The sequence below is a fragment of the Mastigoproctus giganteus genome, chromosome 13 (genome assembly GCF_048544385.1).
Source record: "Mastigoproctus giganteus isolate SK-2022 chromosome 13, ASM4854438v1, whole genome shotgun sequence".
Classification (NCBI taxonomy): domain Eukaryota; kingdom Metazoa; phylum Arthropoda; class Arachnida; order Uropygi; family Thelyphonidae; genus Mastigoproctus; species Mastigoproctus giganteus.
Window position 1 is genome coordinate 45,391,316 of NC_143587.1, and position 16,710 is coordinate 45,408,025.

At 34.3% G+C, this 16,710-nt stretch overlaps 1 protein-coding gene across 1 annotated transcript in view; it reads right to left on the minus strand.

Moving 5' to 3' along the window:
* Positions 1–379: 379 nt before the first annotated feature.
* LOC150076005 (protein RER1-like) overlaps positions 380–16,710 on the minus strand; it is an 88,307-nt gene continuing 71,976 nt past the window's right edge. Inside the window, exons 6-7 of the mRNA XM_090388162.1 lie at positions 12,698–12,833; positions 380–622 (exon numbers count right to left, since the gene is read on the minus strand). Coding sequence (XP_090244288.1) covers positions 530–622; positions 12,698–12,833 — 229 coding nt within the window. The 3' untranslated portion in view covers positions 380–529. The remainder of the gene's footprint in view (positions 623–12,697; positions 12,834–16,710) is intronic.

The following is a 16,710-nucleotide window of genomic DNA, read 5'->3' on the forward strand; positions in this document are numbered from 1 at the left end:
TGGAATGCAAGCCCTACTAGCAACATGTTGTTCGTGGTCTGAAAATCATTTTAAGTTAAATGAAGTGAATAAACAAATAAAAATATTTAAAGAATAAAGCAATGAGGTCATTTTTGACTTTCTGTCACACATGGGTTAATATATATGTAGAAGGAACAATGTTATGAATGTATATATACACTGGAACTCATAAGCTTAATTGTTTGTTTTGATATGACAAAATTTAAGTTTTTTTATTTTGATATAAAAAGTCACTGTTGGAAATCTCAAATTAAACAGATCCAAAGTTATTTTTTTTAATATAATTTATACAAATTTATGACAATTCACCTTTAATGCTAAGTGCAAAACTTGCTTTATTTACAGAAATAATGGGAGTCTTTTCATCCACTGAACAGGTACATCAAATGATAAAATTTCTTAGCTGGTTCTCCAGTCTATGATATAATCTCTTAGGAAACCTGTCTCAATCAATTTATATTTCCACTGTATGTCAAGAATTCTAAAAGTTAATCATGCACTATAGACTTCATTTAGTAAGAATCACTCTTCCTGTATCTTCTTTTCCTCTGTAAACAGTCTTTCCTCTTGTCCATGGTAGGTACCTATATTTAATCATGTGCTGAAAAAAAATTAAGAAAATTTAACTTTAAAATGAAATAAGCTAATATTTATAATATTAAAAAATGGCTTTGGAATAAACAAGAAAATGGATAAGATTAAGTAAAATAAAGATGCATGGTTCAGCTCTAAAATAGGCAAACAAAATCCCTTTTAGATAAAACGTTATCTAGGTGGATGCTTTTTTTTTTTTTTTTTTTTTTTTCATTTTCATAAAAAGGCCCAATGTAGCTGAGTGGGCAAATAAAAAAGTATAGTAATGCACATACGTGAGTGGACCACGGTACAAGTCTGTATGACCTAAATGCAGTTAATGACTGTATTTGTAGTAAATAGAATAAGCTTTTTTAAATGTTTTGTTTATACTCTGGCTTGACCTAGTGGTCATGCCAGAGTATAAACAAAACATTTAAAAAAGCTTATTCTTAAGTATTTCTTCATAATATCATACCAAATCCATGTAACTTAACATTTTATAGTAAGTTTCTTCAAAAATTTTTAAAATTCTTAAAAATTTGTACATAAATGCTTTTAAATATTAATTTTTTCTTATTTTGACTTGATTGTCAACATTAGCACATAAAACTGTCAAAAATCAAATCAGTATTTAAAAAAAAAAAAAAATTGTAAAAATATACTTAATAAATTCACTACGCTTTTTAATGTAATATCTTATATCATCTATTTATGTATCATTTGATTCAATTTCATTTACTTTTTAATCTGAATTCTAGAGAATTTCAGCTGTTGTAATCCAAAATCGGACAGGCTGATAAGAACACTCTCCTCTGTTTTTAAAATCTACTTTTGTGCTGTAACCTTTAATAAACTGTCTACAATTACTTTGAAATAGAGACAAGAGATGGCAGAATATAATGAAAAATGTGGCATATTTTGAAGTGTTGTTTTATATGATATTTGATAGGTACTTCAATCTAGTTTTTAGGGTATATAATCATAAAATATTAAGATTCAACACAACTGCCATCATTACTGATATAAAGTGTAGTGCAATTCTGCAATTCCATAAACACATTCTCCAGCTGTGTTTCAGTTATGGCATAAATTGCATTTATCCTGGTAAAAAGGTCATTTAAAGAGTGCCGTTTTGAGGAGTAAACAACACATTTAAAATGCCCCCATAGAAAAAAAAAAAAAAAAGTCCAATGAAGACAAATTGGGTGAGCAAGTTGACCAAACAACTGGCCCACCTCTACTGATCCACATGTTTGGCAAGGCTGCTTAAAAATTGTTGAACATTCCAAGCAAAGTAGCAAGGTGCTCCCATATTGCTGAAAAAATGTATTGGCTTCAATTCTTTGTTTTAGTTCAGGAATAATAATAATAAAAAAAAAAAATCCAGGATTCCATTAAAAAGAAAGGGACTGATGTGTGTTTTTCCCACGCAAACCAGACAGTCGCTTTAGTGGAATCCCGGACTTCTTGTAGTTTCTCTATCCTCCTAAATACAGCAAATAAACCCTGTTATAATTTCTGATTGCTTCATCACTGTCAAGAGATAAGCTGTTGTTTTTATGTTTTCATTAAACTCGTGACAGCTAATTTTGCAGCAACATTTGATACACTTAAATCTTGTCACTTGCACAATTTCACTCTAAGAATTTTAATGGGCTTTGCTAAAAGCTTCCCCAGCAGATTCCATGGCCTCCTCATTTAATCCAGGCCTTCCAGTTCACAGCTTATCATTAATAGCACAACCATTCTCTTTAAATCTTTATCCAGTTTGAAATTGGATTTCTCTTCCTTCGTGTAAAGTGTTGTAATTTTTGTTCTAACTGCTGATATGCACTTAAGCTCTGCTAGCCAGAGGACACAGTTTACTTTGTCTCCTACTGAAGCCATCTCTTGTGGGGTAGATTATCTGGAAAAAACAAAAACAAACAGTAAATTAAGTAATTATTTTTGTGCATAAAAACTAGTATAAGTTACCTTTCCAATGCATTTTACAGATTTTCTCATATAAAACCTAAGTTACTACAGTTTTAAAGTGCATGTGGACTTTATAGACATCCTGCATATATACACATATGCAAAAGAGTAACATACAGCAGTATTATCCTGTTTCAAGAATATACTTTAACACTAATCCTGTCTTAAGCAATTCTCTTCATGGGATGGCTCCATATATATAGTAATCACAGATAATCCACAGTGTCACAAAGTACGTTGAGGTTTAGTCTAAATTGTGTATCTAATGAAATCACAATTTCCTCACAAATACATATTAATTTTTTTACTTGCAAATTAATGTCACATTCATTATTCCTCAGTTAGTCAAGGCCACCATTTATCACTTACCTGTCAATCATATAAAATTAGAATATTACTACATCAACAGTTAAGATAATGATTGTTTATTTCCTTTTTAAACTTTCTACAGGATAACATTCTTCTGTACATCAAGGTCACCTCACAGAATTACAGAAAAAAAAAAAAAAAAACTTTACTATACATAGAGCACAATTGGTCCATTAGCCAACACAATCTATATCAAGAACAGCATTAGCATTAGTAGAGGCATATGATGCAAGAAAGCAAGCTTATTCAGCATCAGCCAAAAAAAAAAAAAAAAAACACACACCACTCCCATTTCACCCCTCCGTTCGTTCGAAATACCTGTCCAGTTGAGCTTTAAATTTGTTTAGGCTATCAACTTCAACAACAAGTGATGGAAGTCAGTTCCACCAACCAACCACCCGCTGGCCAAAGGCAAATTTCCACACATCTATCCGACATCCGTCCTTCCTCAATTTGAATTTATGCCCTCTGAGGTGATTATTCTGAGCAAGATGAAGAATCCCATTGGCATTGAGCATGCCCAAACCATTCAAAGCCTTATACACCTCTATCAGATCACCTCGCCGGTGCCTAGTCTCCAGACTCTGTAATTTGCAAAACTTAAGCCTTGCTTCGTAAGAGCAACCCTTTGTTCCATTCACTAATCTTGTTGCCCTTCTCTGTACCCGTTCCAGCAGCTCTACATCCTTCTTGAAATGAGGCCTCCAGACCTGTATACAGTACTCAAGATGTGGCCTAACCATTGCCTTATACAAGGGAATAATCACCTCCTTATCCCTGCTAGAAAAATTCCTGTATATCATTGACAAGACACCATGAGCTACTCTTGCAGCTCGTCTGCACTGCTCAGAGAACTTCATATCTGCCTGCACAATTACCCCCAGGTCCTTTTCATTCTCCACCACTGTCAGTGTAGTACCGCAGAGTTGATACATTGCTCTGGGGTTACTGTTTCCCATATGTAGTACTTTACATTTGTCAATGTTAAACTTCATTTGCCACCTCTCAGCCCATCTGTTCAACCTTTCCATATCCTGTTGCAGAAGCATAGCATCAGTAGTGTCTTTAACAACCCTGCCAACCTTTGTATCATCTGCAAACTTGGACATTAAACTTGATATCCCATCATCAATATCATTCATAAACACCGAAAACAACAACGGACCCAACACTGAACCCTGAGGAACTCCACTAATAACATTAGTCCACGTTGAGCAGTGTCCATTGATTACCACTCTCTGTCTTCTGCCACTCAACCATCCCCTTATCCATAGCAGCAATTTGCCTCCAATGCCACACTGCTCCAATTTGTGCAGCAGTCTTCCATGTGCAACAGTATCAAAAGCCTTTCTAAGATCCAAATATATAATATCAAAGTTATTCCCTGCATCCAGTTCTTTTGTGACTACATCATAGTATCCAATCAAATTGGTCAGGCAAGACCTGCCCTTAACAAAACCATGCTGCGTCTGAGCTATAACTGAATTCTTGTCTAGATGATCCTGCAGTGCTTCTTTAACCAGTGCCTCCATTAATTTACCTGGAACAGAAGTTAAACTAACAGGTCTATAATTACTTGTGTCAGCCTTTGATCCTCCTTTGTGAATTGGGGTTACATTTGCACATCTCCAGTCTATGGGTACCTCCCCTGAGTCCAAAGAAGCTCTCATAATTATGGCTAGGGGTTTGCTTACTTCCTTTGCTGCCTCCTTTAATATAACTGGATAGATCCCATCCACCCCCAGGTGCCTTTTTTATGTTTATCCTCAAGAATCTCTCCTCCACTTTCCTCTCAGTTATTACAAAATCATCCAGCTCACTGCCAATGTTTACTTTACCTACATCATTCTCCTTCCTGAATAACTCCTCATGCGTGAATGTAGATGCAAAATACTCGTTTAGATTGTTAGCCACCTGAGCAGGATCCTCAACTGTTGAACCATCAATATCCAGCGGACCAATCTGATTCATCCCTTTCCTTCTTGAGTTTAAATATGTAAAGAACTCTTTTCTGTTTTTCTTTGCATCCTTTGCCAAGGATTTTTCGTCGTCTGCCTTTGCCTGCCTAATCTCCTTTGTGACTTGGTTACAGACCAACTTATATCTATCATAGGCTTCCATGTCTGTATCCCATGCATTTTTCTTCTCTGCCACATGTCTCATTAGTTCATCTGACAACCATTTAGGCCTAAACCTTGAACAATATTTCTTAGTTGGTATGTAAAGCCTGGTAGCCTCCAAGATTAGTTCCTTGAATGCTTCCCATTTTGAATTTGCTGTTGGTAACATCATCAGTTGGTCCCACTGTATAGAATTTAAATACTGTCTCAGACCATCATAGTCGCCTTTACAAAAACCCTTCCCTTTACCTCCTTGAGTAAATCCCACTTCAACACACTGTGATCACTGCCACCTAGTGGTTCATTTATCTGCAGATTCTTAATGCAAGAAGAATCACTACTGATAATCAGATCAAGAGTATTGCTCCCTCTTGTTGCATCACGAACATGCTGATGTAGAAAACAATCATCTAATAAATCCACAAAAGCCTTGCTAGTGTGCGAGTGACCAACCCACAAATTCCAGTCAATATCTGGGAAATTAAAATCCCCCATTATAAGACTCTCTGATTTACTGGCCCACTCTATTTCCCTGTACAATATCTTATTATACTCATCAGAGTCATTAGGCCTATAGCACACTCCTACTCTCAATTTTGATTTCCCTATGCTTATGTCACACCAAACTGACTCGACACTGCCCTGTCCATCGATGTCGACTGGCTTCACTTCCTTGGACTTTGTGTTTCTTAACTAATAGCATAACCCCTCCTCCCCTCCTGTCCTGTCTATCCTTTCTATACACATTGTATTCCCCAAATTCCAGTTCCGCATTACTTATATCTGTGTGACACCACGTCTCTGATATCCCAACAATATCTGCCTTTGATGTTTTGAGCAATACCTCAAATTCATCAAATTTATTTACCAAATGCCTAGCATTGGTGTACACGCAGGTATACATGCACCTGTTTCTATTCTTAGCTACCCTAACACAACCCATGTGTTTACTTGTACCGCAATGACTCCCAGCAGTCTCTGAAATATCCTGCATCTTGTTTTTCAGGCTTCTGCTCATTTCAATAGAAGCAGTGCAAGAATCACTTCCACCTCTGCCAGTGGCTACTGTTAATCTATTAGTCCTTGTATCCCCCCCCCCAACAAGGGGTGGTCCATAGGTATTTACCCTCGCCTACAAATAATTGGACTGGAATTTGTAACTTGGCTAGCAATTTAATTCTTCTCTATGTAGCCACCTTCTAGTGCTATGTAGAAGTGGATAAGCTCTTTCAGACCTCTTGAATAGAACTCACTTTGACTTCCACTTCATCATCTCTGACTTTAGTGAAATTTAACTGACAAGCAATGCCAATCAAATTTCACTTAAATCAGAAATCATGAAAAATATTTGGTAAAAACTAGTAGATTTAGCAGGTCCATTTGAACCTGCTAAATCTATTGAGAACATTCTGACTGGAATGTCAAAAAGGAATCCACTTTAAATTAAAATGAACAAGTTTCTATTATGTTTCGTTAAAAAAAATTTGCAAATTTCATAAAATGAATTTGAAAAATATAAAAAAAAAAAAATTAGCAAAATTGAAGCAGAAGTATAGTTCTCTCAGGAGTAGACAACATCAACATGATTAGAATTGCTCTGGCAACAGCCCATTACACTATAAGGTTGTTAGGGTCTTAAGATTTGTTACTTTCCTACAAACATCTGTTCAAAAGTTATTTTCACTTGACATCATTATACCTAAATTTTATTATTTTCATCAGATGCTCACTTCCCAGAAGTGACAAGAGGTATCATTCCAAAGCTTGTGGAGTAATTGCAAGGGGTCCATAGGTATTTACCCTCGTCTACAAATAATTGGACTGGAATTTGTAACTTGGCTAGCAATTTAATTCTTCTCTATGTAGCCACCTTCTAGTGCTACGTAGAAGTGGATAAGCTCTTTCAGACCTCTTGAATAGAACTCTGACTTCCACTTCATTAATTACCTCCTTAGCTTTCAAACTCCACTGTAAGAGGAGGAGCATTGTCAGTTAGATGGACACCTTTGTATGGACACCTTTGTATAGCTTCCTGTGTCTCTTCAAACTTGACAGCTTCTCTTAACTTTCCCAGGAGGTTTCTGTACTCAGTGAAGCTGTTGCCTTTTGGGAAATAATCTATAAGAATGATACTTTTTGAGTTCCAGAAGACTGAAAACATGACATTCTTGCCAGACAACTGAACCTGCCGACCAGGCTAGCCGGGTGGGTAGAGTGCCTGCCTGGCAACCTAAAGGTCGCGGGTTCGATTCCCGCCTCGGGCATGGATCAAAGTACTGCAAAAACCTTGGGAGGTGCATTATGGCCACAGAAGCCTATGCACCAACAACTACCAAAAAAAACAACTGAACCTATGCTTTTTTGAGGGTTGGTAAAGATGACAATATCAGAACCCATCAGGCTGCCAACTCAGACATGCACAGCAACTTGGGCATTATGGTACAAACAGACCAATGGCTAATGTTCACTTCATTTGCAATAAAAGTTAGTTACATGTCTGTCTTAAAGGACTATCTTTTCCACTTTAGCCACATGGACGGTTCAGACATGGGCAAATCAATGTGCACCTTTTCTTGGTGCACATTGATTTGCCCATGTCTGAACTGTCTTTTTAAATTTTTCAGTCTCATATAATGGGCAATCCTCTCCATATATAGCTTTTATCTCTTCATGAATTTGTTTTGCTTCTATCTTTGCAAATGAAGAAATTTTATAATAGATCAGACTTCAGCCTTCTCCAGTATACCACGTCTTATGTTCATGATTCTAGTTCAGTAACCAATGGATCTGGAAAAAACAAAACTTATGAGACTTAGTAGTATATATACATAATATCAATCCCTAACTCAAATATTTCTAGATAAGGGTAAATATTTATTGACTGCCCCTCTTAAGTCAGTGATCGAATTTTGTACAGAAGCCAAGAAAAAACAATTGAAATTTTAATTTATCAGGCTTTAAACTGGGCTGTGTTACTCTACAGGTGTTACTCTTAGCACATGGCAGAAATATCTATTTGACAACGGTTGTGAAAAAAGTTTATGCTAAGTCACTTCTGGATTTTGACATAAGTCAGAGCTTAAGGTCTTGCTATCTGAGGAGGCCTAGCCATTTCCTTTATAGGATAAACATTTATAAATTCATATTTTAGGGCCTCTCATATGCTTTTGCTTACAGCCTCATGATGTCAAAATCCAGCCCTGTTACCAATAAACATCAAAGAATGCTTTTTTAAACAATTTTAACAAATTGTGATTCATTAATGATTTTTACATTTCAAAGAAGACAGTTCTGCATAAAAACCATCGTGCAAAAACTGCTACCCATACTGAAGGAAAGAAAAGAAAGAATTGTATATTTCACCGATTTAATTTTATAATGGATCATAACAAAGTTAAACTTTATATAGTTATAACTTTATAACTTCAAAGTTATAACTTTACAGCTTCATAAAAAACACATTAATAAAAAATTTTGATCATCAACCAAATACTGTTGCTGTTTTTGAATAAAAATTTTTTACATTAATGACCACTGTGAATTATTTTGGGATCAGGAGTGATGTGTCTTATTCTTCTTGGACACAGATATTTGATGAAAAGAGTAAAACTTAGATACACAACCATTAAAAAACCAAGGTAAAAAAATAATATTAATGTCAAAAAAAAAATAAATAACTTTGGAATAGATCAACTACCTGCTAGCATAGTGAACTGGTCTGCTGCTACTAGAGCAACATCAATCACATCAAGTGTCTTCTCCTGAGAGAAGACACTTGATGTGATTCAACTTGACTAACATTCTCCACTTACAGAATACAACTACGACGTGTGGCTATTAAATAGCAAAACTGTTGAAGACGCGTTGTTTAAAACAGGCACACAATAAAATAAATATAATGAAATACTTTGTACCTTACAAGTTATCCCCTTCAAAATAATTGCCTTGGGTTGCCCACTGTTCCATATGTTTCTTCCAAGCACAGAAACATTTCTGGAAGTCATATTCTGTAATCCCTTTTAATACTTTGGTAGTTTTTTTCTTGAATGTCTTAAATGGACTGATTTGGTTTGGTTATTTGGTTTTTTTTTTAGGAAGATTAGCAACTAAGGCCATATTGCTCCGGAGATATGCGGTGGTCATTCCCTGACCTTTCCGCATCCTCTGCATTTGATGGTCACAGGCTCGAACCCCAGTCTAATCAAGAAGCATGTGCTACGCACTGCTGCTCCTGCCCACCTGGCTACAGAGGCACCTTTAAATGGACTGAAAATAGGTTCCCTGAAATACACTTTTCAGTTCAGGGAGGAGAAAAAAGTCACAAGGGGCTAGGTCTGGTGAGCAGAGTGCATTTTCACACACAGGGATTTGTTTTTCAGCCAGAAACTGGCAAACAGAGCACATTGTGTGCCAGAGCATTGTTTTGATGGAGCACCCAATCATCCTTCCACAATTCAGATCTCTTCCTTCAAATTTTTTCATGCAGCCTTGTCATAACTTCAATGTAGTATGTTTGATTGACAGTCTGATTTGGTAGGACTGTATTCAGCCATAATAATTACTTTAATTAAAAAAATTAAAAAACAAGCATAGTTTTCACTTTTGATTTTAACATTTTTGCTTTTTTCGGTCATTACATTGACTGTCTTACTTTTTGGGTTGTACTGGAACAGCCAATTTTCAAATTAAAGTAATTATAGTACTCAAAGTCTGGATCTTCAATTTTTTTCAAAACATCTTCACGAACTTGGAGTCTTCTCATTCTTTAATCTTCATTCAAAATTTTTGGTATCATCTTGGCACAAACTTTTCTCATGCCTAAATTTTCAGTTAAAATTTGTCTGTTTCTCTGTCCATATTGAGTTCTGATGGAACCATTCTAATGCTTAAATGATGATCACTTCTAATCAATGCCATTACTTGGCCCACATTTTCATTAGTTTTCACGGATATCAGACACAGCCTGGTCATTCACTGTCTTCCACATTCTCTCTTCCTTCTAAAAATCTTTTATGCCTTCAAAGATCTTGACATAGTATCTTCCCCATAAACTGGGAGTAACAACTCATGGCTTTCAGTTAGTGTTTTCTTTAGTTTTGCTATTCGATTCATTTGTCTGTCTGTCATTTTTCCGGCAAACTGCAAAAACACAAGGTAATGAAAACCTGTCTCACTGCAGTGCAAATCAGTGTGTTGGAATGTGACTTGGTAGACAACTAGGGAAAGGTTCAAGGCCAACCAATGTGCCTTTGTTTAATAGATGGCACTTGGTATGTATTGGCTGCAAGTGCAATCTTCAATCTTGCTATTTAATAGCCACATCTTGTGTAAATGGAGAAAACATCAGTAGCAATGGTAGTAGTATGCTCCACTAGTCACCTTTTGCTGAAAACTAAATATAAACCTATGCAAACTATAAATAAGCAAAAAAGTTTTGATTTCAAAAATATTTCCATATTAATAGTGCATTTACCATTCTTGCATCATACAATATACCCTTTATTTTAATTTGTCATAGAGAACAATCAGTTATTGCTGTTTTACTTCCTGAAATTTCAAATTAATAAGATATTTCTGATTCTATGCTGGGGAGTGGGCTAATACTAAATATTTTCTCTCACTACTGTTGATCCACATAACTAGATATGTATCATATCACCTAAGATACATACCTTACAAAAGTTAAGGTGTGTGTGCATAGGTTAATGACAATGATTAATGTATTGCTTGAATGTAATTTTAACAAACAGTTGCTATGACAACACCATAACAGTAACTTTGCTAATTTCCAAAGGTAATTACAGTATAAACCAGTTATCCAATATCAATCTATGATGTTTGGAAGGTGGGGTCCCAGATGCATGAACATTATTCTTACAGGCACTTATACTATACAAGGAAATACTGCAAAGTAAAGTTAAACTTTTCAATCATACCAATTTTTACATCTCTTTTGGCTTAATTTTAAAATTACTTATTTTCACACTTTTTATCACTGAAAAGTTATCACCAATTATTAAAAGCCAAGACTGTATTCTTTTGTAAGCACCATCACAATTTTGCATTCTTCTAGTTATTACAAACACCCAGTTCTTTTAAGACTAATACAACATAAGATTACGAACCTAAGAGGGCATAAATTCAAATTAAGGAAAGACAGATGTAGAATAGATGTGCGGAAATTTGGCTTTAGCCAGCAGGTGGTTAATTGCTGGAACAAACTTCCATCTGTCATTGTGGAAGTTGATAGGTTAAATAAATTTAAGGAGGAACTGGACAAACATTTAGAGGGAATTGTTTTGTAAAATTTTTTTTTTTTTTTTTGGCTGATGCTGCATAAGCTCATACACTTGCTTTCTTGCATCACATGCCACTACTACTATTTTTTTTTTACCAACTTTCTAATCTTTTTTGGATAACATAACAGGTGGTTTGGTTACAGATATGTTAATATAAATACACTTGCTGAAGTAAGCAATTTTTTAATAGGAATAGCTGAGTAAGGGACAAACAGTGCTGTTGTCACTTTTGATGTAAGGCAAATAGCTCGTACAATTTTTCCAACTTTCTAAAAAAAAAGAAACTTTTTCAAATTTGTCAGTTATATGAGCTTTCTGGATGGATACAGATACATATCATATATGTGTTCTTTTACCATATATTGATGATTTAATAATAATAATAATAAATAATGACTAAAATAAAATCAACAATAAGGAAAATACATCAAAAATGAGTGGAATTTCTTTTATCTAACAATAGGGTTTATTTGGTTCATATCCCAACAACTGGAAGAATTTCTTAAAGCCCCCCCCCCATTTGGAACTACAGTTACTGGTCTTAAGCAAGCAAAGCTCCCCTCCCCTCAGCAGTAATGGGCATAATTGAATAGACAGATAATCAAAATGATTAGGAAATCAAAGACGACAAAAGTTAAAAAAAAAAAAAAGCTGTAGGGATTCAAGCTGATGTTATCAAAACTAAAGCTTAAGTCCTGCATCATCTTATGCCACTCAGCCAGGCAATCTCTCTCACCCTAGGTATGATTTTTGATTATAGATTTCAATTAAGGATGATCAAATGTATATAATAAATTATTTTGATTATTTGCTATAATCGATTACTTCAATTGACTTCTCAAATATGCCCATTACAATCCCTCAGCAAGGTATTCTGGATTTTTTATCCTGCAAATACGAAACTGCTCTAGAATATATGGAGACCATATTCCTTCCTTCACATTGCAGCCAACATAACACTATTCACTGATGAAATGAAGTGATTTTCTATATTAATGCATTATGGGATTTTTAATCTTTTAATTTATTGCATCAGTCTCTGCCCTCCCCAATACAGACTGACTCATTCCATAATTTTTGAATTTAGTTCATAAAGGTTGACAGAAGAGCCAGCAGCAAAAATGCTAATGTTTGACATACCTGTATGAAGGCCAAGTTATAATAGCAAGTTCTAATACTATAGAACTGGGAATAAGAGATGCAATTCAGTGATTTTAATGAAATCTGCAATAACTTTCTGAACCTATTCAGAGATGGAGTTCCCCAGCTAGCATTATATACAAGGAAGAATATGGTCATATCAAATGTGATTAAAAAAGAGAGCACATAAGAACTTACCCTAATTTGTCGTTTCATTGTAATGCACAAAAGAGTAATGAAATACAGCAATAAGATTGGCCAGAATACAGGTACATTAAAAGCCTCAAAGCATGTACAAAACATTGCAATCAGGATTGCTTTCGTGGCTGAATACCTAAAATGGCAAAGTATAAGCAAGCATTAATTGAAAAAGTCTATACAAAACTATATATCTACAATTCCTTTCTGAACATACAGTATACAAATAAATATAATATCATATATATTTAGAAATCTTTCTGAACAATTTTTTAGCAAAAAGATTAATCCAAACACATTGAAAGCCATTAATACAAGTGTAACAAAATGCCCACTGCTGAATTCTACAATACGAATGAGTGGAATGTGTGTAAATTTTCTCATAGATGTTTTTGTAAATACCTGTCTCTTGTTCAGTTTTAATCACTGTTTGTACTACTTGGCATAACTATTAGGTTTTCATTTTGCAAATTATGGAAAAAGGTTCATGTGATTAGAAGAGTGGAAATGTATGACTGTATGCTGTAGCTCAGTGTTTCTCAAAGGGTGTGCCGCGTCACATTAGTGTGCCGCAAAATTTTCCAAATGTGCCGCGAAATCTTAAAAAAAAACTAGCGTCATTTTTATTTTAACATCATTGTCCGAATATTTTATTTTTGTTGTAAGAATTGTTTGCATAACACAAATATAATATAAGTATAAATAAAAAAAATGTTAATATTATTTTTCGTTCTATTTATTTAATTTAGAAATTTCTTCTTCTGTGACTACGTAGGTGTGCCGCGAAATTTTTCTTCTTGGGAAAATGTGCCACGAGAGTAAAAAGATTGAGAAACACTGCTGTAGCTTGATCTGGCTTTCTCTTTCCACTTTTGCAGGTCAACAATAGACATTACTTTGAACTGAGAACAAGTATACTGCTAAATGAACCATGCACTTGGAAATGTGTAGAACATATGGAAATTCATTACTATTTATTTAATTGAGCAATGTACTTTCTTGTAGCAAATGTAATAATATGGTAATAGAGAAACAAATGTTGCATTTGTAAATTTTTTTTTGTTCTATTTTACTCCAGAATTTACAGAGGATGTCAAAGAAATCCAAGAAATTAACTTAAAAGCAATGACTGCATTAATTCCTATTTCTTATGTGGAAATTGATTCACTCTGTGTTACTTTCAAAACAACACATTTGAGTATATTTGCTATAGCAAATTAATCTAAAGTTGATCATTTGTTTTTATTAATTCCTTAGAGAATGTGGTGAATTTATAGATGTTTTTCCTAGCTCAATTACAAAATTTATTTCCTGTCTAATGGCAATTCTCCAAGTCATTCACAACTGATTTATTACTGAAGAAGTTCGCTCACTTTTTTTTTTTTTTTTTTTTTCTGTTAGTTGTTGGCGCATCGGCTTCTGTGGCCATAATGCACCTCCCAAGGTTTTTGCAGTACTTTAATCCAAACACTTTTGAAATTTCTTATAAACTGGATGCTATATGAAGCAGTATTTCTTGCAGTAAGCATAGTAATAATTTAGTGAATAGCTTTACTTCTGATTCTTAAAAAAATAATAAATAAAAAAAATCTAATATAACATTTTGAAATCTTTTGCCAACCAAACTACAGCTCTTAATTATAAGAGCCAAACAACAAGTATACTGTGCTTGTTTCATCATTGCCAAATGTATTTTCATGACAACTCTTCTGATAAAATAGGTTCATTAAAGGATGTGACTATCAGCAATTAAGATTTTTACTATTTTAAATAAAATGCTATCTACAAAATGGATCAGTCAGTTACATCAAATGCTTCTATACTAGTCACTTCTCTGGCTGAGTTCCCATTAAGATCAAAGCTTAATTCTGAAGTCTGTCAATTGCCAACACTCTTACCCTCTCATCTCTACAATTGTCAAGCTAATGTTTCCACCAACAGGAATGGACTTTTGTAATTTTGACAATGTCAAAATGTATTTTCAGAGCCCATACATGAAAAACATAAATATCTATCTACTCCCTAAAAGACATTAAAAATAAACTTACAGAACACCAATAGAGAGAGAGTGTGTGTGTGTGTGTGTGTGTGTGTGTTCGTTCTCTAACTGGGGTCTGCAAAACAACCCTCTGGAATTGGTCAAATTATTCATTCTATGTATAGCAAATCAATGTTATTATTATATAGTTATTATTATATTTAATAACTTATTATCAAGTTATTATTATATATTTATGTAAAAATAAGAATAAAGTTGAGTTGTTTTAAACATAACTTTTGAATTTTCTTTTCAGAAAACCCAGTGTTCCTACATATACACACATACAGAAACATGCATATATATATATATATATATATATATATATATAGGGGATCTGCAAATTTTTTTCATTTTTGAAGGGTTCTGTAGATATCAGTAGTTTGGGAACCACTGTTCTAAACTATAATAAGTTTAGTATAATATATACTATAATAATAATTCCATATTTCACAGGAACTGTGTTTGAAATATCAAACACAGTTCCTGTGAAATATGGAATTGAGGGCTTCATCTTCAGAGTTCTCAAGCTCTTCTCTCCTGACAACCTAAAACTAGAACTTACTATTATCAAACACATCCTGATAAATAACCAGTATCCACTACCCCAAATTCAGCAATAAAATTAATAGAATCCTCAAAGATTAAACAAATATCGAACTAATCAGACACCAAACAGTTGGACAAAAAAAAAAAGTCAACGTTTTCTTACCAGGAAGTACAAACCTAAAATTTTAAGATCAAATCAAATGCCCCACCCCTTCACCCACTTGCATCTACAAACTAACGTTCACAGTTTCATACAGAACAAACAATATCAAAATATCAGCTTGAGGAACAATTCAAACATACAAGGTTTTGAAATCTACAGAAGCGATGCTGCATACCACACCATATCATTACAAAGGATGGTTGTTTCAACTTGGCTAGTACAGAATATTTATCATTGTTCCCTGATACAATTTTTTACATTTTTGCAAACTTTGTTGAAAGATTTCACATATCATCCTTCACAAGTGGTTAACAGAACAGGGAAGAGTTCTCATTCTCACATAATAACAAACAATTTTCAAAGAACTTACTTAAGAAAATATATTAAACAGATCTCCTTATAATGAAATCAAAATTTCAGTATAATTAACATTTATCACCAATAAAAATAAAATTAATTCCACATCCATTCAAAGACAAACACTGATTACATTTATCTTTGTGGTAAATAGGTATCTATTTTGGCTAACTTCGGCTAGTTTTGGACTCAACGGCTTTGCCAAATAATAATGATTAGGTATCACCCGAAATTCAGCAAAATAATCCATTATGAAATGAACAAATAAATAATATGACATGGATTGCAGGAAAGAAAATTTCAAATATTGTTGCCATTTTATTTGCATTATCCAGAGTTACTCAGTATGTGGAGTTGTTCAGTCTTCTGTTCTTCAGCATATTGTATACTGTACTGCATGTAGTTAGAATTATTGCACATTACAAAGTGATTTAATTTTTTATTTTGGTGATCATTAAAATGAAAGTCTTGCCTGACCAATTTGATTGGATACTATGATGCAGTCACAAAAGAACTGGATGCAGGGAATAGCTTTGATATTATATACTTGGATCTTAGAAAGGCTTTTGATACTGTTGCACATGGAAGACTGCTACACAAATTGGAGCAGTGTGACATTGGAGGCAAATTGCTGCTATGGATAAAGGGGTGGTTGAGGGGGAGAAGACAGAAAGTGGTAATCAATGGACACTGCTCATCGTGGACTAATGTTATTAGTGGAGTCCCTCAGGGCTCAGTGTTGGGTCCATTATTGTTTTCTGTATTTATAAATGATATTGATGATGGTATATCAAGCTTAATGTCCAAGTTTGCAGACGATACAAAGGTTGGCAGGGTTGTCAAGGACACTACTGACACTATGCTGCTGCAACAGGATCTGGAAAGATTGAGCAGATGGGCTGAGAG